Genomic DNA, 20,356 nt, shown 5'->3' on the forward strand with positions numbered 1-20,356 from the left:
TCCTCCCAAGGCCCAGCTTGCCCACACTCCAGACCCCCGGACAGTCACGCCCCCGTGGAGTGTGAACGCAGGAGGCTATTGGTCTGCTCAAGCCTGCAGCGGCCGCTCCAGGCCTTCCTGAAGCTGACCGTTAGTGTCTCTCCGACACCGTGGCCCTCGTAAACTCCAGCACACGCCCACTGGACGGACAGTGTCTTTTATGGTCCTGGAAATACCCTTGTTTCTCCCTCCTGCCTTTGTGAGCTTCTCCATCATCGCCTCTAGCTCTCCCCGCCCAGCCCCACCCTTCCTGGGCAGCTCAGGCCTCTCCCGGCACCCAGCCCTCCCCACCTATTCCCCTCCGCCCTGCGAGTCCGCCTCCCTGGCACCCTGTGTGTGCCATCTCCCCCGAGGGCCCACAGAACAGACCATGCCTTATCTTCACCCCCTGGCGCCCCCAGCACCCCTGGCTGCATTGATCCCTGTTTGACCCACTTGGAAACTCACAGGCCCAGGGCGTGTGATCGGCAGTCAGGAATGTGGCAGGAAGGGTCCCCCAAAGAGAACCATGAGGTCTGTTGTGTGCTGGACCCCCAGGACAGGGGTCCAGTTTTCTGGTGGCCCCTTCCCCACCTGCCCTCTTCCTGTCCTCCAGCTCTGATCCCTCCCGCCCAGGCTCTTCAATAGCTTCCACACTGATGGTCCTGCCTCCAGCCTCACTCTCCTTGGTCACACGGCCCTCCCCTCCCATCACCCCCAGCACCCCTGGCTGCATTGATCCCTGTTTGACCCGCTGGGAAACTCACAGGCCCAGCTTGTGTGATCACCATGTCCCCGTTGTGGGTGGGCCACTCTCCGCCACTGCTTGACCTCTGACCCATCCCTGCCCCCCTGCCCCAGGAACCTCCAGCACCCACTGGTGCTCCCCAGAGACTCCTGACTGCTGGTGCCCAGGAAGCCCTGTTCCTGCTGCTGTTTGTACCCCATCGGCCTCCCCCAGCCCCTTGCCTGGCCAACTCCTACCCAGACTGAAGATCCACTTCCAGGTGGAGCTGCTCCCGGCACTTTCTACCCCAAGAAGCCTTCGCTCTTTCTCCCTGTGGCTTGTGTTGGTGGGAGACTGTGCACTGGTCACCCGTCCCTAGCCGGGAGCCCCTGGAGAATGGAGGTCCCTCTCCTTCCTCCAGCTGCTGGAGGAATGCGCTGGAGGGAGTATCCCTGTGAACGAACGCATGAATAAAATGAGTGAATGAGTCCATCCAGGAGGGCATCCCCTCTCATTTTCTCATTTCTGGTCATTTCCCAAGGAGAGCGTGCAAGGATGTGGAAGTTGGAGGAACTCAGAGTTCCTGGGCACAATGCTCAAGTCCACAGAGCCCCCGAGGCAGGTGCTGCTGACACCGCGTTTCCAGCACTGGGTGGGGGGTAGGGGGTTATCACCTTGCCCCCAGAGGATCTAGAGCCATGCGGGGAAGGGCACGGGAGCAAGGGTACGGGGGGCCTGGCTGTGTGGGGCAGGGAGGCGGCTGGCCATTCTGGGCAGACAGGTGTGCCAGCTCCGGGCACCACCCGTGTGTGCCTTCTCTGCCAGCCTGCTCCCTGCCGCCACCCCCAGTCATTCACGTGAGCGTGAAGTTGCAGAATCAGTAATGGCCATGTGTATTGTTCTTGACAGAGGTTACTGTGTTTGTCAAAAGGCTAAGAAGAAAGACATACCTTTCCAACATGGCGAAGGTAGGTTTCCTGAGTATCCCCCGAAGCAGACAGCAGGCCCTGTCCTGGCCCCACACCCGCCCGCCCCGATATGTGTTGGGGCCACCAGGTTCTGAGCTCTGACCTTCTCTGTCTTGCGTGACCACGCAGCTTCAGTGTTAGAGGCGCAGGGAGAGGGGCCAGAGAAAAGGTTCTGGAATCTGTGAAATCCCATGGCAGCAGATGGGGACAGAGCCGGGGACCAGCCCTCTGCCCTAAAGCAGCCCCAGCCAGGGAGGCGTCCAACCAATCCCGCCTTTGACAGTCTCCATCCTCCCGGCGCAGAACTTTTCCCTCAGACCCAGCCCCTCTACCTGGTTCCCCCATCTGTGTTCGAGGGCCAACGGCCACGACTTTGCAACACAACCTCCATCCCAACCCGTCTGGAGCAGCCACCTCAGGCTCCAGAACCAGCCCTTCAGTGTTGCCCAGGGGTTTTACTTAGCACCCAAGGGCCCGTTTCCTCTCCATAAAACTGAAGTGGCTGTGGCGCCTGTTCCCAGGGCTGGGATACGGGTGACCCACCCTGAATGTGGCAGGGATTGGATCATTCTCGGACGTGCATGTGCGTGCTCAGTCGTGTCCAACTCTTTGTATCTGCATGGACTATAACCCGCCAGGCTCCTCTGTCCATGGGTTGCTCCAGGCAAGAATACTGGAGTGGGTTTCCATTCGTTTCTCCAAGGGGATCTTCCTGACCCAGGGATTGAACCCATATCTCCTATGTCTCCTGCACCAGCAGGCTGACTCTTTACTGCTGAGCCACCAGGGAAGCATCCCTTTGGACATTGGAGGCCAAATTCACTGCCCAGGGCTCCCAGAGGAAGAAAAGACACGATTTCTGAGTCCGCTCGGCCACCCTGTAGAGCCCGCCCACCTTTTGCTTTTCCAGAAACACACTTGCCTTGCAGACCCCGAGTCAGCCACTGGTTCTCTCTCTGGAGCATTCAGGCTCCTTGCTGGGGGCACAGAGGATCAGGGGCTGGGAGAGGAGGCACCACAGGCCCTGAGACCCCGCACCCACCTGCCCCCAGGCAGAAGCGTTCTAAATGCTGCATTTCAGAAAGGCAGTTCTAGAATGTGGGAAATTCAGACATTTTCATTGTCTGCTGGGATTCCATTTTAATGGGCAATACCCTCAATCCACTGTTCTTTCTCTTTGATAACTACAAAACCATGGTAATTTGGAGAGGGGGCATCAGGCTACAGTAGGATGATGAGACTTCATTAAGTGTTGTGTGTGCCCTTTGTCTTCAGACCATGAGGATGGTGCTGAGAAACAGCAGGAGGGTCAGCGTCCTGAAGACGGATCTATGCACCATCTTACATCATGGCGTTTTGGATATTTCCCAGAAAGTCCTGCCTAGGGACCTGAGCGGTGCCGATGTCCTGGAAGAGAACACAGAGATGAAATGTAATCCTCCTTCAGCCACCTCTTTGTGCAGTGTTTGGTATATGATCGGGGCTGGCACGGCCATCCCTAATATATGAAACTACTGAAATAACTCGGGGCTTCGCTGGTGGCTCAGTGGTAAAGAATCCGTCCGCCAATGCAGGAGACATGGGTTCAATTCCCGGGTCAGGAATATCTCCTGAAGAAGGAAATGGCAACCCACTCCAGTATTCTTGGCTGGGAAATCCCACGGACAGAGGAGCCTGGTGGGTTACAGTCCATGGGGTTGCAAAGAGTCGGATGTGACCCAGCAACTAAACAACAACAACAGTTCTTGATAAGTAGCCCCTTCCCCACCACTCAACTGTCTCTTGAAGATCTCCCCACTCCCTACTACCTGGCTGTCCCAAATCGCAGATCCTCCCCCAGGAGACTCCCCTCCAACCAAACCAGCATCTGAAAAGTGTACACCAAACCCAATAGACCTCAGGGCTATGGAAACCCCCCTCCCAGGCCGCTGACTCCGCTGGAAACCCCAGGTGACTCCCCAAAGCTTGCTGTCACCCTCAGCCCAAGCTCAGGGGGCCCCAGGAGGCGTGAGGCCTCTCCCCCAGGTGCGGGCCAGCCTTCCAGGGGCTCCCGGGCTCCTGATGGCTTCCTTGTGTGTCTCCCCAAGGGGGCACAGATCCGGCAGGGAGACAGCATGACACCTGACAGGTACATGCTCGAGGTGTGCCTGGAAAGACTTCCAGACGGAGCCTGGCGAGGCCTCTTCCAGGGCCGAGGCAGTCCACTGGGTTTTCCAAATCTTCCTGACATGTGGTGGCCCTCAGGTGGGGGGACCAAAGGCTGTCCTTCCACCCTGTCTCCCTCACTGCTGCCTGCACAGGTGGGGGGCCCTAGTCCCTCCATCACTTGCCAGCCTCCACCCCTCAGGTCTGTGCTGCCAGAGTCCACAGCCCCCGGCAAGGCACCTAACATCCCTCAGCGGCTTTGATGTCCTTCATCCCCTTTATAAAAACAGCGGGGATGGTGAGGTCATGTCTGTATCATGCAGTGAGCTCACTTGGAGCCAGGTTCTGCATAATTACAAGGTGTAGTTATGATTTCAAAATCTTTCTTCCCATTTCAACAAGGAGCAGAGGGGGTCGCTGGAAGGCAAGAGCACAGAGCTCTGAACCAGATGACCTGGGCTGACACATCCGACCCAAGAAGGCAGCCTTTGTGTTCACAATGAGTGTGAGGCCCCAGGGGCTGCCTTTGAACCCGCTGTGAGGATATGGTCCCTAGGTTACCTGGTATACAAATACCTACCGGGAAATTCTGCCGCTTGGCTCACCATCTTTTGGTTTGTTTTGTCTGTTGATAGGTTTGAGCAGTTTAATTTCTTTGCTGGGGACGTCAACAGATCTCAGTGTATTCATGAATTGTCTGTCTTCAAATCTCCAAGAATTTGTCTTCCAGGTACAAAAGCATATATACTCTTTTTTTTTTTTAAGAGAAGAAGCAAGTGTTGGTCATTCTGGCTACATTATAGCACTGAGTGCTCAGGACCTGTGCAGAGGGAAAGGGTTTTCTCTGGGTCTCTGGACAACAGTGTGTTATGGCCAGGATGGCACTTCGGGATGGGGAAGTGGTGTCTCGGAGGCTTGTACCTCATACAAGCGTGTGTGTGTGTCTGCTTGCAAGTGGCGCACGTGTGCATGGGTGAGCATGTGTGTGTGTGGGTGTAGGCAGGTAAGTGTGAGTGTGTTGCCCTTGTGAGTGTGTGAACACCAAGCAGGAGTGTTTAGGAGGGAGATGGGTTTGTCTATGGAGGGATATCGACTTAAAGTCACAGCCTAAAAGTTGAGAGTTTTATGTTTAATTCAGTGGAAATTTTTAGGACTTCAAGCATGGGAGACAACATCTCAAATGATCCTGAGAGAACTGCTGCAAGGAGGCAGAGGGAAGAGTCAGGTTATGTAGAAATTTGCAACAAAGGGCAGGTAGTCTGAACATCAAAAGTGTTTTGTGAATTAAAGAAAACCAGATATCCCAAGTTAAGCAATTTAGTGCTTTTCTGTGTATGGAAGATGCAAGAAGATGCAAGAGTTTGGGCTCTCTGAAATCATTCCTTTCATATGCATCTCAGCTATCTGGGCCCAGAATCCTGTGTTTTTCACACCCAGAGTTCCTCAGGGCTCACCGTAGGGAGTGGCTGCAGCCTTATGGATGCCAGATTGCAGGTATTCTTTTCATTCCTCGGTGTGCCCTTAGGGCTCAGGAATTCACTTTTGGAGGGCTGGAATCACTGATGACTGTGACATCCTAGTTTACTGATATGGCAGGAGATACTCCATTTCTCAGGGAGAACGGTGTTCATATGGGGGTTTTACATGCAGGCCCAGTAAAGTGTCAGGCTTGGGTTCATGAAAGCCAGGATGAATTGGTTTTGGATGTGAGTGGGTTTGCTCCTTCTAACAGACATGTCACTTGGGTTCAGTACGCCCTTTGGCTTGATTGTCATCATGAGTGGTATCAGCAGTCACGTTACTGAATCAGGTTCGGCCGCTCACTGCTCAGAAATCAGTACTGGAGTGAAGCAAATGTTGGTAGAGAAGAAAATTGCTTTTGATCAGAACGCTTGCAGTCTGGAGAGATGATGAAACTCGGTGTCCCCAAGACCACCTCTAGAGATTCTGCGTGGCCCTGAACATCTTTAAAGGGAAATGGGGAGGTGATCTCAGTTAATCGCTGAGAAGAGGAGGGAAGGGTCCTCGCCGTCCTCCACTGCATCCAGGCTTGTGTCCAGGCTCGTCCACTCCTTGCGGTTTCTCTCTCTCTTTTTATTTTTTTGTCATGCGTGCATGTGTGCGTCCGTTGTGTCCGACTCTTTGCAACCCCATGGACTGTAGGCTGCCAGACTCCTCTGTCCGTGGGATTCTCCAGGCAGGAATACTGGAATGGGTTACCGTTTCCTTCTCTTTAGATGCGCTCTTCTTCACACAGTTTGTTCAGGAGATTACTGAAGGGGAAGCTGGGGAAGAGATCTGGTCATCTGTTGACCCTTACTCTTCATTTCCATGTCTTTAATCTGCAGAAAGAAGCAATACCTCAGGCAGAGCATTGCATGATCAAAAGGTCTGAAAGGTGTGCTTGGGCAGGAAATGAGCAGAGCAGGGCCGGGGAGGTGGTGGGGGTTGGTGCCTGGTTCGAGGTTAAAGACAGGATGGAAGGGGCCTCCTCCAGAGAGCACCTCCTGCCAAAGGCTGATTCCAGTCACCTTGTCGGAGCTGACAATGCTATTGGGGGAACCCCAGCACCAGGCCCCAGTGGACCCCAAACAGCGGGCCTTCTGCCTATGAAGACACCACCCTCTGAAAGCTAAGGCATCTGGGAATGGGCATGACTGGGAAGTGAAGGGCAGGTAAGAGTAAATTCAGCTGAGAAAGGGAGACAGCCTTCCTGAGAGAGGTCAGCAGGAGTGGGGTGGGCATAGGGAAAGCAGGGTACCAGTCTAGGGAAGAGGGGAGACATCTCTGCACCAGAGAGCAAGGACCTGGAGGGCCTGGAACCAGAAAGTGACTCGAGTTTTCTCCAGAAGTCTCCAACAACAGGTCTTCCCAACCCCTCCCTCCCCCAGAAAGCCCAGGGAGGAGCTTGACAGCTGGGTTCTAAGACTTGGCAGGCATCTATTCTTATTCTTTGCTTCTTAGAAATAATCTTTCCAGATTCTGTGTATTTTCCTTAATAATTGTACTTGTCTGTTTATTTTTGGCTGGGTCTCCTTGCTCTATGGACTTCCCTCTAGTTGCAGTGAGCGGAGGTGACTCTCCAGTTGCGTTGGCTTCTCCTCGGGCGGAGCACTGGCTCTGAGCTGCACAGGCTTCGGTGGTTGCAGCACATGGGCTCGGTAGTTGTGGCTCCCAGATTCTAGAACTCTGGTTCCGTAGTTGTGGCACATGGGCTTAGCTGCTCCACAGCATGTGGGGTCTTCCCAGATCAGGGATCGAACCAGCGTCTAGGTTGGCAGGTGGGCGCTTTACCAGTGAGCTGTCAGGGAAGCCCCGCTGTGTGGTTTTGATTTCTCCCCTCCTTGGTCCTTGGCAAAGCTCACTTGTACCAGAGGTCACGTGCGCAGTTGCATAGCTGTGGAGGCTTCAATTTGTTCAGTAGGGTGAAGCTCCCTGTCCTCTGGTCCTTGTTTCAGGCACCCACGAGGCCTCAGCTGTACCCCAGCTAAACCCACTGAGATCATGGGCACCAGTCCTGCCCACAGCGGCACAGGCCCATCCTGAGTTTGACCCACGTGACGTGGTGTGTCCGCCCTCACCCCCACAGCCCTCATGAAAGAGACATCTTAGGAAAGCGGTGGTTTTGTGACTGCCTGCATTTGATGGGCTTGTTTTTCTAAAATAGCTTGTCTGATTAAAAAAAAAAAAAAAGACTATTGTCAATAAAATACTCAGACTGTTAAAATGTGAAGCCTCAGACATGTCCAAGACTAATCATCTCAAGTTGTCAGCATCTGGGACACACGGAGACGCTCAGCTGTGTTGTGTTTCATTTGGCTCCCCCAGTTCTCGTGCAGTTTGGACCAAAGAGTAATTTCTAAACGTGGAAACCCAAGGCGTCATACTACTGGCAAAGAGGAGGAAGGCTCGGAGATTGGGCTGAGATTGCCCACTGCGCCTTCTCTGGGTGCTCTAGGGACATCTTTGTGTGTCCTGAACCCCAGCAGGGGTCCTCCCAAGAGCCCCCCTATCCAGGAGGTCTAGAGGCATGGGGAGAGGATGCCACTGCTAAGGGGAGTCTGTTACCAAACCCAGGTTCATGTTCAGGATGCACTGTGAAGCCGAACAGACTGGAACGTCAGAGGCTGGGGCAGAGAAAGGTTTATTGCAGGGCCATGCAAGGAGAACGGGTGGCTTATGCTCAAAACTCCCCCAGAGGCCTTCGGCAAAGCATTTTCTTTTTTTTTGTTTTTTCCAGTGGGTTTTGTCATACATTGATATGAATCAGCCATAGAGTTACACATATTCCCCATCCCGGTCCCCCATCCCACCTCCCTCTCCACCCGATTCCTCTGGGTCTTCCCAGCCCACCAGGCCCGAGCACTTGACTCATGCATCCCACCTGGGCTGGTGGTCTGTTTCACCACAGATAATATACATGCTGTTCTTTCGAAACATCCCACCCTCACCTTCTCCCACAGAGTTCAAAAGTCTGTTCTGTACTTCTGCATCTCTTCTTCTGCCCTGCATATAGGGTCATCGTTACCATCTTTCTAAATTCCGTATATATGTGTTAGTATACTGTAATGTTCTTTATCTTTCTGGCTTACTTCACCCTGTATAATGGGCTCCAGTTTCATCCATCTCATTAGAACTGATTCAAATGAATTCTTTTTAACGGCTGCATAATATTCCATGGTGTATATGTACCACAGCTTCCGTATCCATTCATCTGCTGATGGGCATCTAGGTTGCTTCCATGTCCTGGCTATTATAAACAGTGCTGCAATGAACATTGGGGTGCATGTGTCTCTTTCAGATCTGGATTCCTCAGTGTGTATGCCCAGAAGTGGTATTGCTGGGTCATATGGTAGTTCTATTTCCAGTTTTTTAAGAAATCTCCACACTGTTTTCCATAGTGGCTGTACTAGTTTGCATTCCCACCAACAGTGTAAGAGGTTTCTCTTTTCTCCACACCCTCTCCAGCATTTATTGCTTGTAGACTTTTGGATAGCGGCCATCCTGACTGGCGTGTAATGGTACCTCGTTGTGGTTTTGATTTGCATTTCTCTGATAATGAGTGATGTTGAGCATCTTTTCATGTGTTTGTTAGCCATCTGTATGTCTTCTTTGGAGAAATGTCTATTTAGTTCTTTGGCCCATTTTTTGATTGGGTCATTTATTTTTCTGGAATTGAGCTTCAGGAGTTGCTTGTATATTTTTGAGATTAATCCTTTGTCTGTTTCCTCATTTGCTATTATTTTCTCCCAATCTGAGGGCTGTCTTTTCACCTTGCTTATAGTTTCCTTTGTTGTGCAAAAGCTTTTAATTTTCATTAGGTCCCATTTGTTTATTTTTGCTTTTATTTCCAATATTCTGGGAGGTGGGTCAAAGAAGATCTTGCTGTGATTTATGTCGGAGAGTGTTTTCGGCAAAGCATTTTCAAGAGCTGGGTCAGGTGGGCGGGTCTCGGGTGTGTGATTAGCTTTTGCACAGTTCTCTGATTGGCTGATGTTGAGATAACAGGGCAGTTAACCTTACTGGTCCTTAGACACTGGAAGGCCTGCGGGCTGTGTGCTCCTCATCATCAAGTAGTTAGTATCTTCCACTTGTTGGTGATGTTTAGCATTGGAAAAACTCGGGAAAAATACTGAAGATGCTATCATCCGGGTACTTCAGCAAGGAGCCCCAGCAGAGGGTGGGGGTGGGGGGTGTCTGTCCCAGGGAGGCCCCCCCATAGGGTCTTGCTTGGTTACAGGTCCACACCCACCCAGAGTCCCGAGTGGTCCTTTGGGGGTTCTCGGTGGGGGCTGAAGATAAGCAGAGATGGAAAGGCACCTCTTTATTCCTGGCCGGTCACCGCAGCTCTTCCTTGGAGACTGTGGTTGAGACTGTGGGTGGTCCCCATGCAGGGGCGGTTCAGGGGGTTCACCCCAGCCTGTGCTGGGGAACTCCTGTGGCGCTGCCAGTTTGTAATTCACCAGAACTGCAGCCCAAGGCTGCTGTCGGTCTGGCGGGGGAGTTCCTTGGTCTGCACATACAGCATCCCCCAGTCCCCAGTTTACTGCCACTCAGGCCATCGGATGACCACACAGGTGGACCTTCCGGGCCTCGATAACTCACCCAGTGCAGCAGCCAGCGTGGTGCTTTCCAAAATCAGCCCCCTTCCTCCCAGCACTGTGGGATTCCGGGCCCCCTTGCCACAGCATCAGATTTGCCAAGTATAAATGAGCCCCCGATGTCCCCAACGGCAAGGGGGCCTCAGCAGGACTGCCCTGCAGGGGTCACCCTGGAGGGGTCCTCACAAGTGACCTCTTTTTAAAAACTTGTGAGGGATTAAAAAAAGAAGTGGGCCCCTCTCCCACCCCCTGCCTTCTCTCCCCCACTTCAGAAGGTCTTGCCAGGAATCACCCTCAGCCAGGGATGGCAAGAGACCAGGCCTGGGGCTCCTCTCACCCGGCCCTTCCTGCCTCCTCTCCCCCTCAGCCCACGTCAGCGTCTGCACCCCCCGTGGGCAACTTTGACAACATGCTCGCCTCAATTTTTATCATAAACCCCAGCATTTTTTTTTCCCTCTCTCTAAAATGTAACAGCCAAGCAGAAGCAAAGAGGAGTTTATCCAGTTGGCCGCCAGCTTCCAGCTGAGGTGGAACTTCCTCCTCACGGCAGTGAGCAGAGCCATGACCCTCTGTCACAGAGACAGCTTCGGTAAGTCCGAGAACACGCAGTGTTGCGGAGCCTGCCCGTCACAGCTGTGGTCGCAGCCTCGGGGCTTTCCACATGGCCACGTGAAACCCACTCACCGTCTTCTCGCCTTTTTATGTGAAATACAACACGGACACAGAATCACACAAAACCACGCTAATCTTTTTATGGCAACAACACGATAATTCATCAAATGGTTGGGCCCTGCCTCACTCTCCTGTCCATGAAAATAATCAGTAAACAATCAAAAATAAGAACAAAGTTTTACTTGAGCCAGACTGAAGACTCGCCCTCCCAGGTACCACTGCTGGTAAACAATCCTCCTGTCAATGCCGGAGATGTGGGTTCAGTCCCTGGGTCAGGAAGATCCCCTGGGGGAGGGCATGGCAACCCACTGCAGTGTTCTTGCCTGGAGAATCCCATGGACAGAGGAGCCTGGGGGCTACAGTCCATGGGGTCACAGAGAGTCAGACACGACTGAAGTGACTTAACACACACACATTAGGACTAGCCCGCAAGTCTGCTCCCCAGATGACCCTGAGAAGCTGCTCTGGAGAGCAGCACAGTTTCATATCTTGTCAGAACAAAGAACATTAAACAAGTCAGGCTTCCATTTCTTCAAGGTTTAAAAAAAGGGAGAGAGAGACCAGCAAGTCAGCATGGCCTTGGCACCTGGAAAGGGAGACCTATCATTGAAGGAGGACCAGCGATGGCGTCCCCGGAAGGGGGGCATTTAATCTTTGTTTCCAACATGGACGTTCTTTACTTCTGGTCAATATGTCCTTTTCTCTAACATTTCAAAGCAGAGGACCTGTGTAGGGTTGATAGGCCACGAGTTTGATACTATTTTCGTTAGCATCAGAGTCAAGTTCATTCATGTGTAAAGCCAGATGCCTCCTCTAGAGTTCTATATGTAGAAGTTTCTTTTATCATTCCCCTGCCATCATTGTCAGATACGCAGGAAACCTCCTCTGACTTTTGAATTATCTGCTTTGGGACATTCTGAGAAAAGAACCAGGCACCCTCTTTTACTCCCAACCAAAACGGAGGGGAAAAATGGGTTCTTTGGGGCACCTGGATTTAACTTCCAGGAATAACAATTGATAAAGCTGCCTCTGAGGGCTTCCCTGCTGACTCAGACAGTAAGGTATCCACCTGCCCGTGCAGGAGACCTGGGTTCAATCCCTGGATCGGGACGACGCCCTGGAGAAGGGAATGGCTACCCACTCCAGTATCCTTGCCTGGAGAACTCCATAGACAGAGGAGCCTGGTGTCACAAAGAGCTGGGCACAACTGAGTGACTGACGCCGCTGTGTGGAGAAGGATAAAGCAGAGCGTGCCTTGCAAACTTTCTTGTCAAGTGGATGGGCTTCCTGTGCTAGCAGAGGTCTCACCTGTCACAGCTGTGGTGCTGACGCACAGCACAGGAGAGTCGTGGGGAGGGACCGTCACCCCCGAGGCCCGCAGGAGAGGATCACTCATTTCAGCAGACACCTGTGCATCCCTGCAAAGTCCCAGGCACCTTCCTGGACACTGGACACACAGCCGTGGACAGACAGACAGAGCCTCCACCGCATGAGAGCAGACACGCCCAGTTCTAGACCATTCTGCAAACTCCAGGTCTCTGTGGAGGGTTTCGGCTGTAAGCAGCCACACAGGTGACACCCATTCATCGTGAGGCTCTGCCCACGAAGGTCAGGATGACAGGCTTAATGTTGATGCTCTTCCAGGGCAGAGTTCAGGTGCAACCACAAAAGGAAAACCAGCCCTTTCAGTCGTTGGTACTGCCGACTGAAAAAAATGCACAACCTGAAAGTTAAGAGTTACGTTTTATTCAGTGGACAAAACTGAGGACTTAAGCCTAGGACACAGCATCTCAGGTAGCTCTGAGGGACTGAAGAGGTGAGGGGCGGAGCCAGGCTGTATATGAGGTTTTTGCAACAAAGATCAAGTAGTGGGACCATCAAAAGTTTGCTGTTGATTAAAGAAAACCTGACATCTCAAGTTAAGGAATTTGTGTGTGTGTGTGTATTAGTCGCTCAGTCATGACTGACTCTTTGTGACCCTATGGACTGCACCCTGCCAGGCTCCTCTGTCCATGGGATTTTCCAGGCAAGAATACAGGAGTGGGTTGCCTTGCCCTCTTCCAGGGGATCTTCCCAACCTAGGGATCGAACCTGGGTCTCCTGCATTGCAGGCAGATTCTTTACCATCTGAGCCACCAGGGAAGCCCTAAGGAATTTAGTGCTCTTCTATCTATGGGAGGATGCAAGAGTCTAGGCTCACTGAAATCATTCCTTCAATATGCTTCTCAGCGCTCCAGGGCCAGTATCCTGTGTTTTCTCGTCCTGAGTCTCCTCAGAGGGTGCTGTTGGGGCGGCTGCAGCAGCTGATTACTAGATGAGGGGTGGACACCCTGCCTCCATCCTGAGTTCCCCCAGGGCTCACTGTCGGGGGCTGTGATGTGATGACTTGATGGCTGCAGCATCCTTTGTTTACTCATAGAGTGGGTGCAGTTCTTGGTCTATAGTGGTTTCCCCCTCTACCTTCTTGGACCTTCATATGAAGTCAGAGTACTCACTACCACCCGTCCTTCCTCTGCACATGGACCATGGTTTCACAAAGTCAAACAAGCAAAGAGTTGTTTCAGGGTCTGACTTATTCCAGACCAGGCCATGTCATGCCACAGAACCAGGTTCTCTCACCCAAGACCTAGCAGAGACGAGTGGCCCTTGTGCAAAGCTTTGACTTGGACAGAAAGAGTCAACACACCCTTTTGGGGTTGGTGCCATGTTCATGGTCTGAGTTACTTTACAAATCTTATAAATTGTATCAAACAGGTAATATGGTTCTTCTGCCCAGAAATGCAAACTATAGTATGTCAGGTGGGTGCAGCTGAGGACAGCCGTGTGGCATCTATTTGTAAATTAACGTCAGCGGCATTCTTTACGTCTGTGTATGTTTAGTCCTTTGAATTCTCTCTTTTTTAAATTTAATTTTTATTGGAGTATAATTGCTTTACAATTATACTGTTGGTTTCTGCTGTACAACAACATGAATTGGCTACATGTAAACATATGTCCCCTCCTCCTGGGCCTCCCTCCCACTGCCCCATCCCTCCCCCATCAGTCATCACAGAGCACCTGGCTGAGCTCCCAGTGCTATAATCAGTTGCAGCAGCTTGCTAGTTCTCTCATTAATTGAGTCCCCTAAAATCTTTGAAATGCGTTCATTTTACATCTGTGAGAGAATCACAGTTTTATCTTCATTAAAAAATTACCTTTTGATGTTTGGCAGAAACCAACACAATTCTGTAAGACAATTATCCCTCAATTAAAAAATAAGTAAATTTAAAATAAAGATTTCTAAAGACTAATTTTAAAAATTATCTTTTAAGAAGTGTTCTAGGCCAGATCTCCCCCTACCCCGTTTCTCAACTGAATGTTAATTATCCTTTTGTTTTCTGGAGCCAGAGGCCTTGGGATTCAGAGCACTCAGCTGGCCACTGCCCACCAACTCCCTAAGGACAGCCCCTGAGCCCCTCACCAGTTCCCCCAGGAGATGCAGCCAGGTAGTGGGCAGTCGAGGGGCTCGCTCTCCACCTCTGGGAAGGGCACCTGTTCCTCTGCAGGGCAGCTCTACCCCCATCTCACAGCAGCTGTGTTGATGTTTCCCGTCATGACTCAGCTCACTGAGCGCCTTGTGCTAAAGTCACCTTCTGGGGTCCTCTGGGTATGGGATGCTGCGAGGGTGATGGATGCTGCAGGGGCTCTTGGGCTTTGCCAAGAGGACTGAGGCTCTAGTGCACAGGAGCTGAGCGCCCTGGAAAAGCTGTTCGTTCCACTGGGATCTGTTTATCTGTCCATCTGTCTGTCTGCTTATTCACTGGGGGGTTGTTATTTCAATGTAGGCTCCTGGCACCTGTTTCATTTGCTGCTTTTGGAATATGTGATTCACATACTTCAGTCGTGCATTGAGGAGGAAGAGGAGGAGGACGACGTGGGAAGTCTCAAGGAGACACTGCCAGATGGCCAGTGTCCTGTCCAGCCAGACCGTGAGCCCCACCACCCTCCAGACTGCCCCCCAGCTCAGGAGCGTGAAAGCCTGAGTGCAGATCTCCCCCGGGTGATGCTCAGATGCGGGGGCCAGAGCCCCGGTGCCACAGCGGGGAGCAGTGTGGTGGTCAGGGTGCCCGGCTTCCTCGTGGACACCGTCACGGGCAGCAAGGTAGGCACACCGTGGCCCGCCTTCCGTCCAGCAGAGTCCTCAGGGGAGTGAGAACCCGGGGGCTGGGAAACCCAGGTGCTGTGCTTAGTCACTCGGTGGTTTCTGACTCTCTGCAATCCCATGGACTCTAGCCCGCCAGGCTCCTCTGTCCATGGGATTCTTCAGGCAGCAATACTGGAGTGGGCTGTCATTCCCTTCTCCATGGGGTCTTCCCAACCCAGGGACTGAACCCAGGTCTCCCGCATCGCACGCAGATTCTTTACCCTCTGAGCCACCAGGGAAGCCCTAAGAATCGAGGGGGTTATGCATTGTCCAAACAAGGACACAGGAGTCTAGATTCATCTCTGCTTTAAGCGATTTTGCCAGTGTGTCTGTTGACCACTGCTCAGCTCCAAAACGTGCCTGGTTTGATGAGAGCTGAGGAACACGGGGACAGCTCTCACCTGGTGCTCCCAGAGCCTGCCGGGTGTGAACAGGCTCGCTGAGCAGCAGATCACTACACCCAAGAGGAGTGACATGTACTGAAAATGCCTCTGGCAGCATTTAAAGAAAGGAAACGCTGAGTAGTCTGAGTACATGGGATTTTTGAAAGGATGGAATTGGGGCCCACCTTGAAAGATAAAAAAATAGGATTGCAGGAATTCCCTGGTAGTCCAGTGGGTAGGACTCTGCACTTGAAGCCTCAGGGCCTGAGGTTTGATCCCTGGTTGGGAAATTAGGATTCCGAAAGCCTTGCAGCATGACCCCAAAAATTAAAATAATGAAAAGTAAGGTGATTTCTCTGGTGGTCCAGTAGCTAAGACTCCACACTCCCAATGCAGGGCGCCTGGGTTTGATCCCTGGTCAGGGAACTAGATCCCATGGGCTGCAGCTCAGACCTGGGGCAGCCTAGTAAATTAAAAAATATATATTAAAAAAATAATAAAAGTAAGAATGGCTACTTATCGAATGTACTGTGCACACTTGATATATGTTGTCTCAAAGCCATACAACCCTGCACAGGGTTCTTATCATTTTCATGCCATGGATGAGGAAACAGGCTCAGAAAAGCTAAGTGAGAGGCCCAGAGGCCCACAGCAAGTGAACTGCAGAACAGAGGCTGACACCCTGGCCTGCCTGATCTCATCATTCTTCTCCTACAATGCTAGATGGGAGGAGGGTGGCCCAGGCCCCCAGAAGAGTAGGACGCAGGATGCAGAGATCTGAGATGGGGTCTCGAATGCCAGGGAGGGGAGGCACATTCAGCAGGAAGTTCAGCTGGATGCGAGGCAGGGGAGTGGGCTGGTTGAGGACAAAAACCTTGACAACAACTGTCAGTAGTAATTTCTAAAACTCCTGCACACATGTTTGGAAGCTTGGCCTCTTTACGTGGCATTCTTTTCACATCCACAAGTTCCCCTTCTGAGTAGATGGGTCTGTTTAGGAGACCACTGAAGGCAGGGGCGTGACCTCAACCTGGGTGAAACGTGGTCAGAGCCACGTGGCTGAGTCACAGCTGGAAGTGTCTGTGCTCTGTGTGCATGCTAAGTCGCTTCAGTCGTGTCCAGCTCTTTGTGACCCCATAGACTGTAGCCTGCCAGGCTCCTCTGTCCGTGGGATTTCCCAGGCAAGAATACTGGAGTGGGTTGCCATTTCCTTCTCCAGGGGATCTTCCCGACCCAGGGATCTAACCTGTGTCTCCTGCATTGCAGCTGGGTTCTTTACTACTAGCACACCTGGGACACCCGTCCATGCCCTGCAGCCCTTCCCCATCCCAAGCCCACAGAACCTCGGCAGACTGTTACTGAGCGGACTGGACGAGACACCCACTGGTCTGGACAAATGAAACGAGCAAAAGAGCCACTTCTCACAGTCAGCAGTCCTCTGTCTCCATCAGGCATTTATTTGCTGACCTCGAGATAGTAAATTCAACACCCAATGCTTCCGTGCTCCCGGTGCTAGAGACGCTAATGTGTGTCTGTAAATAGGAAACTCATCTCCCCTGGGGGTGTGTATATGAAGCCAACAAGACAGAAGAGACCAGGACCGGGAAAACACTGGCCCCCGATCAGGGACTGGGGGGCGGTGCTGGGCCAACGAGAGAAGGCGATTCAGGCTCCACTCACTGAGCTGGTGATTCAGGGCCGTGGGCAGAGAGAAGGCCCAGCTCGGTCTGGAGGAGGGACGGGTTGGCCAGACTGTGCCCTAGAGAACCCTCTCCTGGCCCCTGACCCTCTGGAGAACACACCCTGACCTGGTGATAGGACCCGTCAGGGGGCTTACCCCAGTCGCTTGGGAGTGCTAACAGGACGCGTGTCAGAGGTGGACGTTCAAGTCTGATGATTTGGGAAAATATCTGTAGCCAACTGTGAGCAGTTCTGGTACATGACTTTCTGGGTTCAAATTCCACGTCTTCCACTTAAGCGGGTTTCCTAGGTGGCTCAGTGGTAAACTCCCCCTGTCCGTGCAGGAGACATGGGCCGGATCCCTGGGTCGGGAAGATGCCCTGGAGAAGGAAATGGCAACCCACTCCAGTATCCTTGTCTGGGAAATCCCATGGACAGAGGAGCTGAGAACCTTGGGCAAGTTGCTTTATTTGTCTGCTCCTCAACTTCCTCTTCTACAAAATGGAAATAAAGACATCTAATTCCATAGGCTATAATGATGTATAAATAAGTTAATTATTTGTAAAATTCTTAAAAGCATAAAAAGTACCCATAACCCTAGTCATTGTTATTATTTCTCCAACAAAACCTCCTAATCTGAACACCTTTCCAGAACATTCTCTACCCAATCCCCAGCCACTCTGAAGTTTATTGCAATGGGTGCATTCCACCTATATTTAATTGGTGGCAACAGTAGAGAGGACATTAAATAATTGAACAATACAATAAAGCAATACAAGCAGATAAATGTTAGATAATCCAAGGTAATATGCATTAGAGATTAATTAAACCTGCTTGTGCTCGGGTGAGCCTGCCAAATTAGCTATAATGACTTAAACACTCTAACACTGAAAAGTTAGGCTTGTCTAATTTCCATTGCACTCACTAGTCAGCATGTGCGCTTGTGTTCAGCAAAAAAGTACATCTCAGGGTCCCATCTGCTCTCATCTACCACAAGTTAACACCTGCTCAGCGGCACCTCTGGGGCTGCCCGCCCCGAACAGTTCAGCTCAGTCCCTGCGTCCAACTCAAGTCAGAAGCCCCCCCACCACTTCCATCTGTCGCTCCTCTCTATTGTACCCGTGCTCAAAATAGTAAGATGCCAAGGCATGTCTTAAGAATAAAGGGAAAGTTATACTGATATTAAATAAAGGCCATTCTCCTTAACCTGGCAACCAGTTCCAGTATTCTTGCCTGGGAAATCTCACGGACAGAGGAGTCTGGTGGGCTACAGTCCATGGAATTGCAAAGAGTTGGACACGACTGAGCATGTGCATGCACGCACGCGCGCGCACACACACACACGCACACACACACACACAGTTTTCAGTTTGGGTCATATACTCAAGTATTAAAGCGTGGCAAAAATATTTTAAAATAAGTGACTTCAGCCACAAGGTAAAGATGAAGACAGGTGGTATTTGCTTTTTTGTTTGTTTTTTGTTTTGAGAGACAGAAGAAAAACATCTTTTCATTGGTTGTTGATGGTTATCATTGAATTTATGGAGAATGGGTGAGATAAGTACTTTCATTAACCTTGCATTCAAAGTTATCTTTTGCACATCTTGGTCAAAATATGCTAGCTTATGGGGATGGAGGTGGGGGGCACTGTTGAAGAAATCAGACCAAGAAAATACATCTCTGTCAGTTTGAAAGTAATCATATCCGAGGATTTGCCCATCTTTCAAATACCCTTGGAGCTGAGGGTGGCGTATTGTACTTGTTTCTCCGATAGGAAGGTTTGCTCAGGCAACTTGATGACTACCTGAGAGCCAACATCAGAGTCTGTGAATGTCTCATGTCAATTACTACCCTATAGCGTGTTAATGTAACCCGTGAGAGTCTTCACAGGCTTCCTCCTTTATATACTGGTCTATTTGACCAGTGGTGGAGGGAGGGTCTATGTGGGAACTTGAGCCAACGGTGTCGGCTCAGAGGGTCAGTATCCATCTGGAAAGCAGACAAGGTGCTGAGAGTTACAGCTGCAAGGAGACCCGTGGGCACTTCACAGGCTCCCTCCTGACTTTCACAACCAACCCAGGCTCTCTGAGTCTGTTTTAATTTTTAACTTTTTGGCCGAGCTTCGTGGCATGAAGGACCCTAGTTCCCCAACCAGGGCTCGCACCCGCGCCTCCTGCATGGGCGCACGGGATCTTAGCCCCTGGGCTGCCAGGGAAGTCCCGTGCCTTTCACGGTAGCGTTGCTTCCCTCTCAGGCCTCACAGACACCCACAGTGCCCCCATCCTTCTCCTCAAGGGAGCCACCAACTCCCACTCTTGCACCAACACTCAACACCCTCTCATGCCATCCTGGGTTTGAGATTCCTCCCACAACGTCTTCAGCAGCCCGAGTGCTCCCCTGGGAAGTCGGGGTCCCCTGCACTAGGTCCAGGGTGAGATGAGCGTGTGGTAGAAGAATGCAAATGGTGGGTCCTGAAATGGAAACGTGTAACTGTCTCTTTTCATCTTTTCTTCTAAACACTGCCTCCCCGCCCCACCCACCCCACACAGCTCATCCAGGTATTGTTGGAAGATAGAGCCACAGAAAACACCATCAAACTCAGCCTTCCTCTGGGACAAGAGACCCTCATAACCCTGACAGACGGACAAAAATTTGTGATCCACATATCGGATGTATCCCAAAGCTCTGAGGATATTTATCTTAGGGAAAGTAATGCTGACATGGGAGACTACTTATTGGACTGAGAAAACATACATTATTTTCGTTCTTAAGAATAGAGTAAATGATAATACTTTTTTATTGGTGAGAAAGATTTTGTGTAAATAATAGAGGTAGCGCTGTTTTCTGTTTATATGTATTTCAAGGAATTGGTTTTGATGAATCATATAAACTGATTTGGAGAATAATTTTTGCCTCTGTTGCCTTTCTTCGGGGCTTTCCCGGTATTTCTGTGGGGACTTGAGAGAAATTTGAAAAATCTTGTTGGTAATAAAAACATGGATCATTCTCCAGTGAAAGATAAAGTTTGTAGAATAGCAACTGATACAAGCAGTCAAAGGCTCCACATAATAGTTTTCTTCCCCTTAGTAGTACCCTAATCAACATAGAGTTTGTAGACAGATCCCCTCAGGCCTTGAGGAAGAGGGGGAAAACTCAATTATTTGGTAGTACTGTTAGACTTACTCACTGCTCCAATATAGCAGGGATCCCCAACCCCTGGGATCTAAGGCCTGATGATCTGAGGTGGAGCTGATGCAATAATAATGGAAATAAAGTGCACAAGGGATGTAATGCACTTAAATCATCCCCCAGCCCCCCGGTGCATGAAAAAATTGTCCTCCAAGAAACCAGTCCCTGGTGCCAAACAGTTTGGGGACCCCTGCTAAGGATCCCACCTTGGCTTCATTCACATGGCTCTTAAAGTAATACGGAACTATGAATCCAACAATGTCTGCCACAAATGTGGATGTCCTGCTGAT

General features: G+C 51.1%; 1 protein-coding gene across 1 annotated transcript in view; it reads left to right on the forward strand.

Annotated features, from left to right (window-relative positions):
- The window catches only part of RFX8 (regulatory factor X8), a 53,504-nt gene extending 33,883 nt beyond the window's left edge, over window positions 1–19,621 (forward strand). The window contains exons 6-11 of the mRNA XM_065928865.1: window positions 1,655–1,713; window positions 2,989–3,145; window positions 4,494–4,588; window positions 10,434–10,548; window positions 14,456–14,772; window positions 19,427–19,621. Of these exons, the coding sequence (XP_065784937.1) occupies window positions 1,655–1,713; window positions 2,989–3,145; window positions 4,494–4,588; window positions 10,434–10,548; window positions 14,456–14,772; window positions 19,427–19,621 (938 nt within the window). The remainder of the gene's footprint in view (window positions 1–1,654; window positions 1,714–2,988; window positions 3,146–4,493; window positions 4,589–10,433; window positions 10,549–14,455; window positions 14,773–19,426) is intronic.
- The last annotated feature ends 735 nt before the right edge of the window (window positions 19,622–20,356 follow it).

The sequence above is a fragment of the Muntiacus reevesi genome, chromosome 3, assembly GCF_963930625.1.
Source record: "Muntiacus reevesi chromosome 3, mMunRee1.1, whole genome shotgun sequence".
Taxonomy (NCBI): Eukaryota; Metazoa; Chordata; class Mammalia; order Artiodactyla; family Cervidae; genus Muntiacus; species Muntiacus reevesi.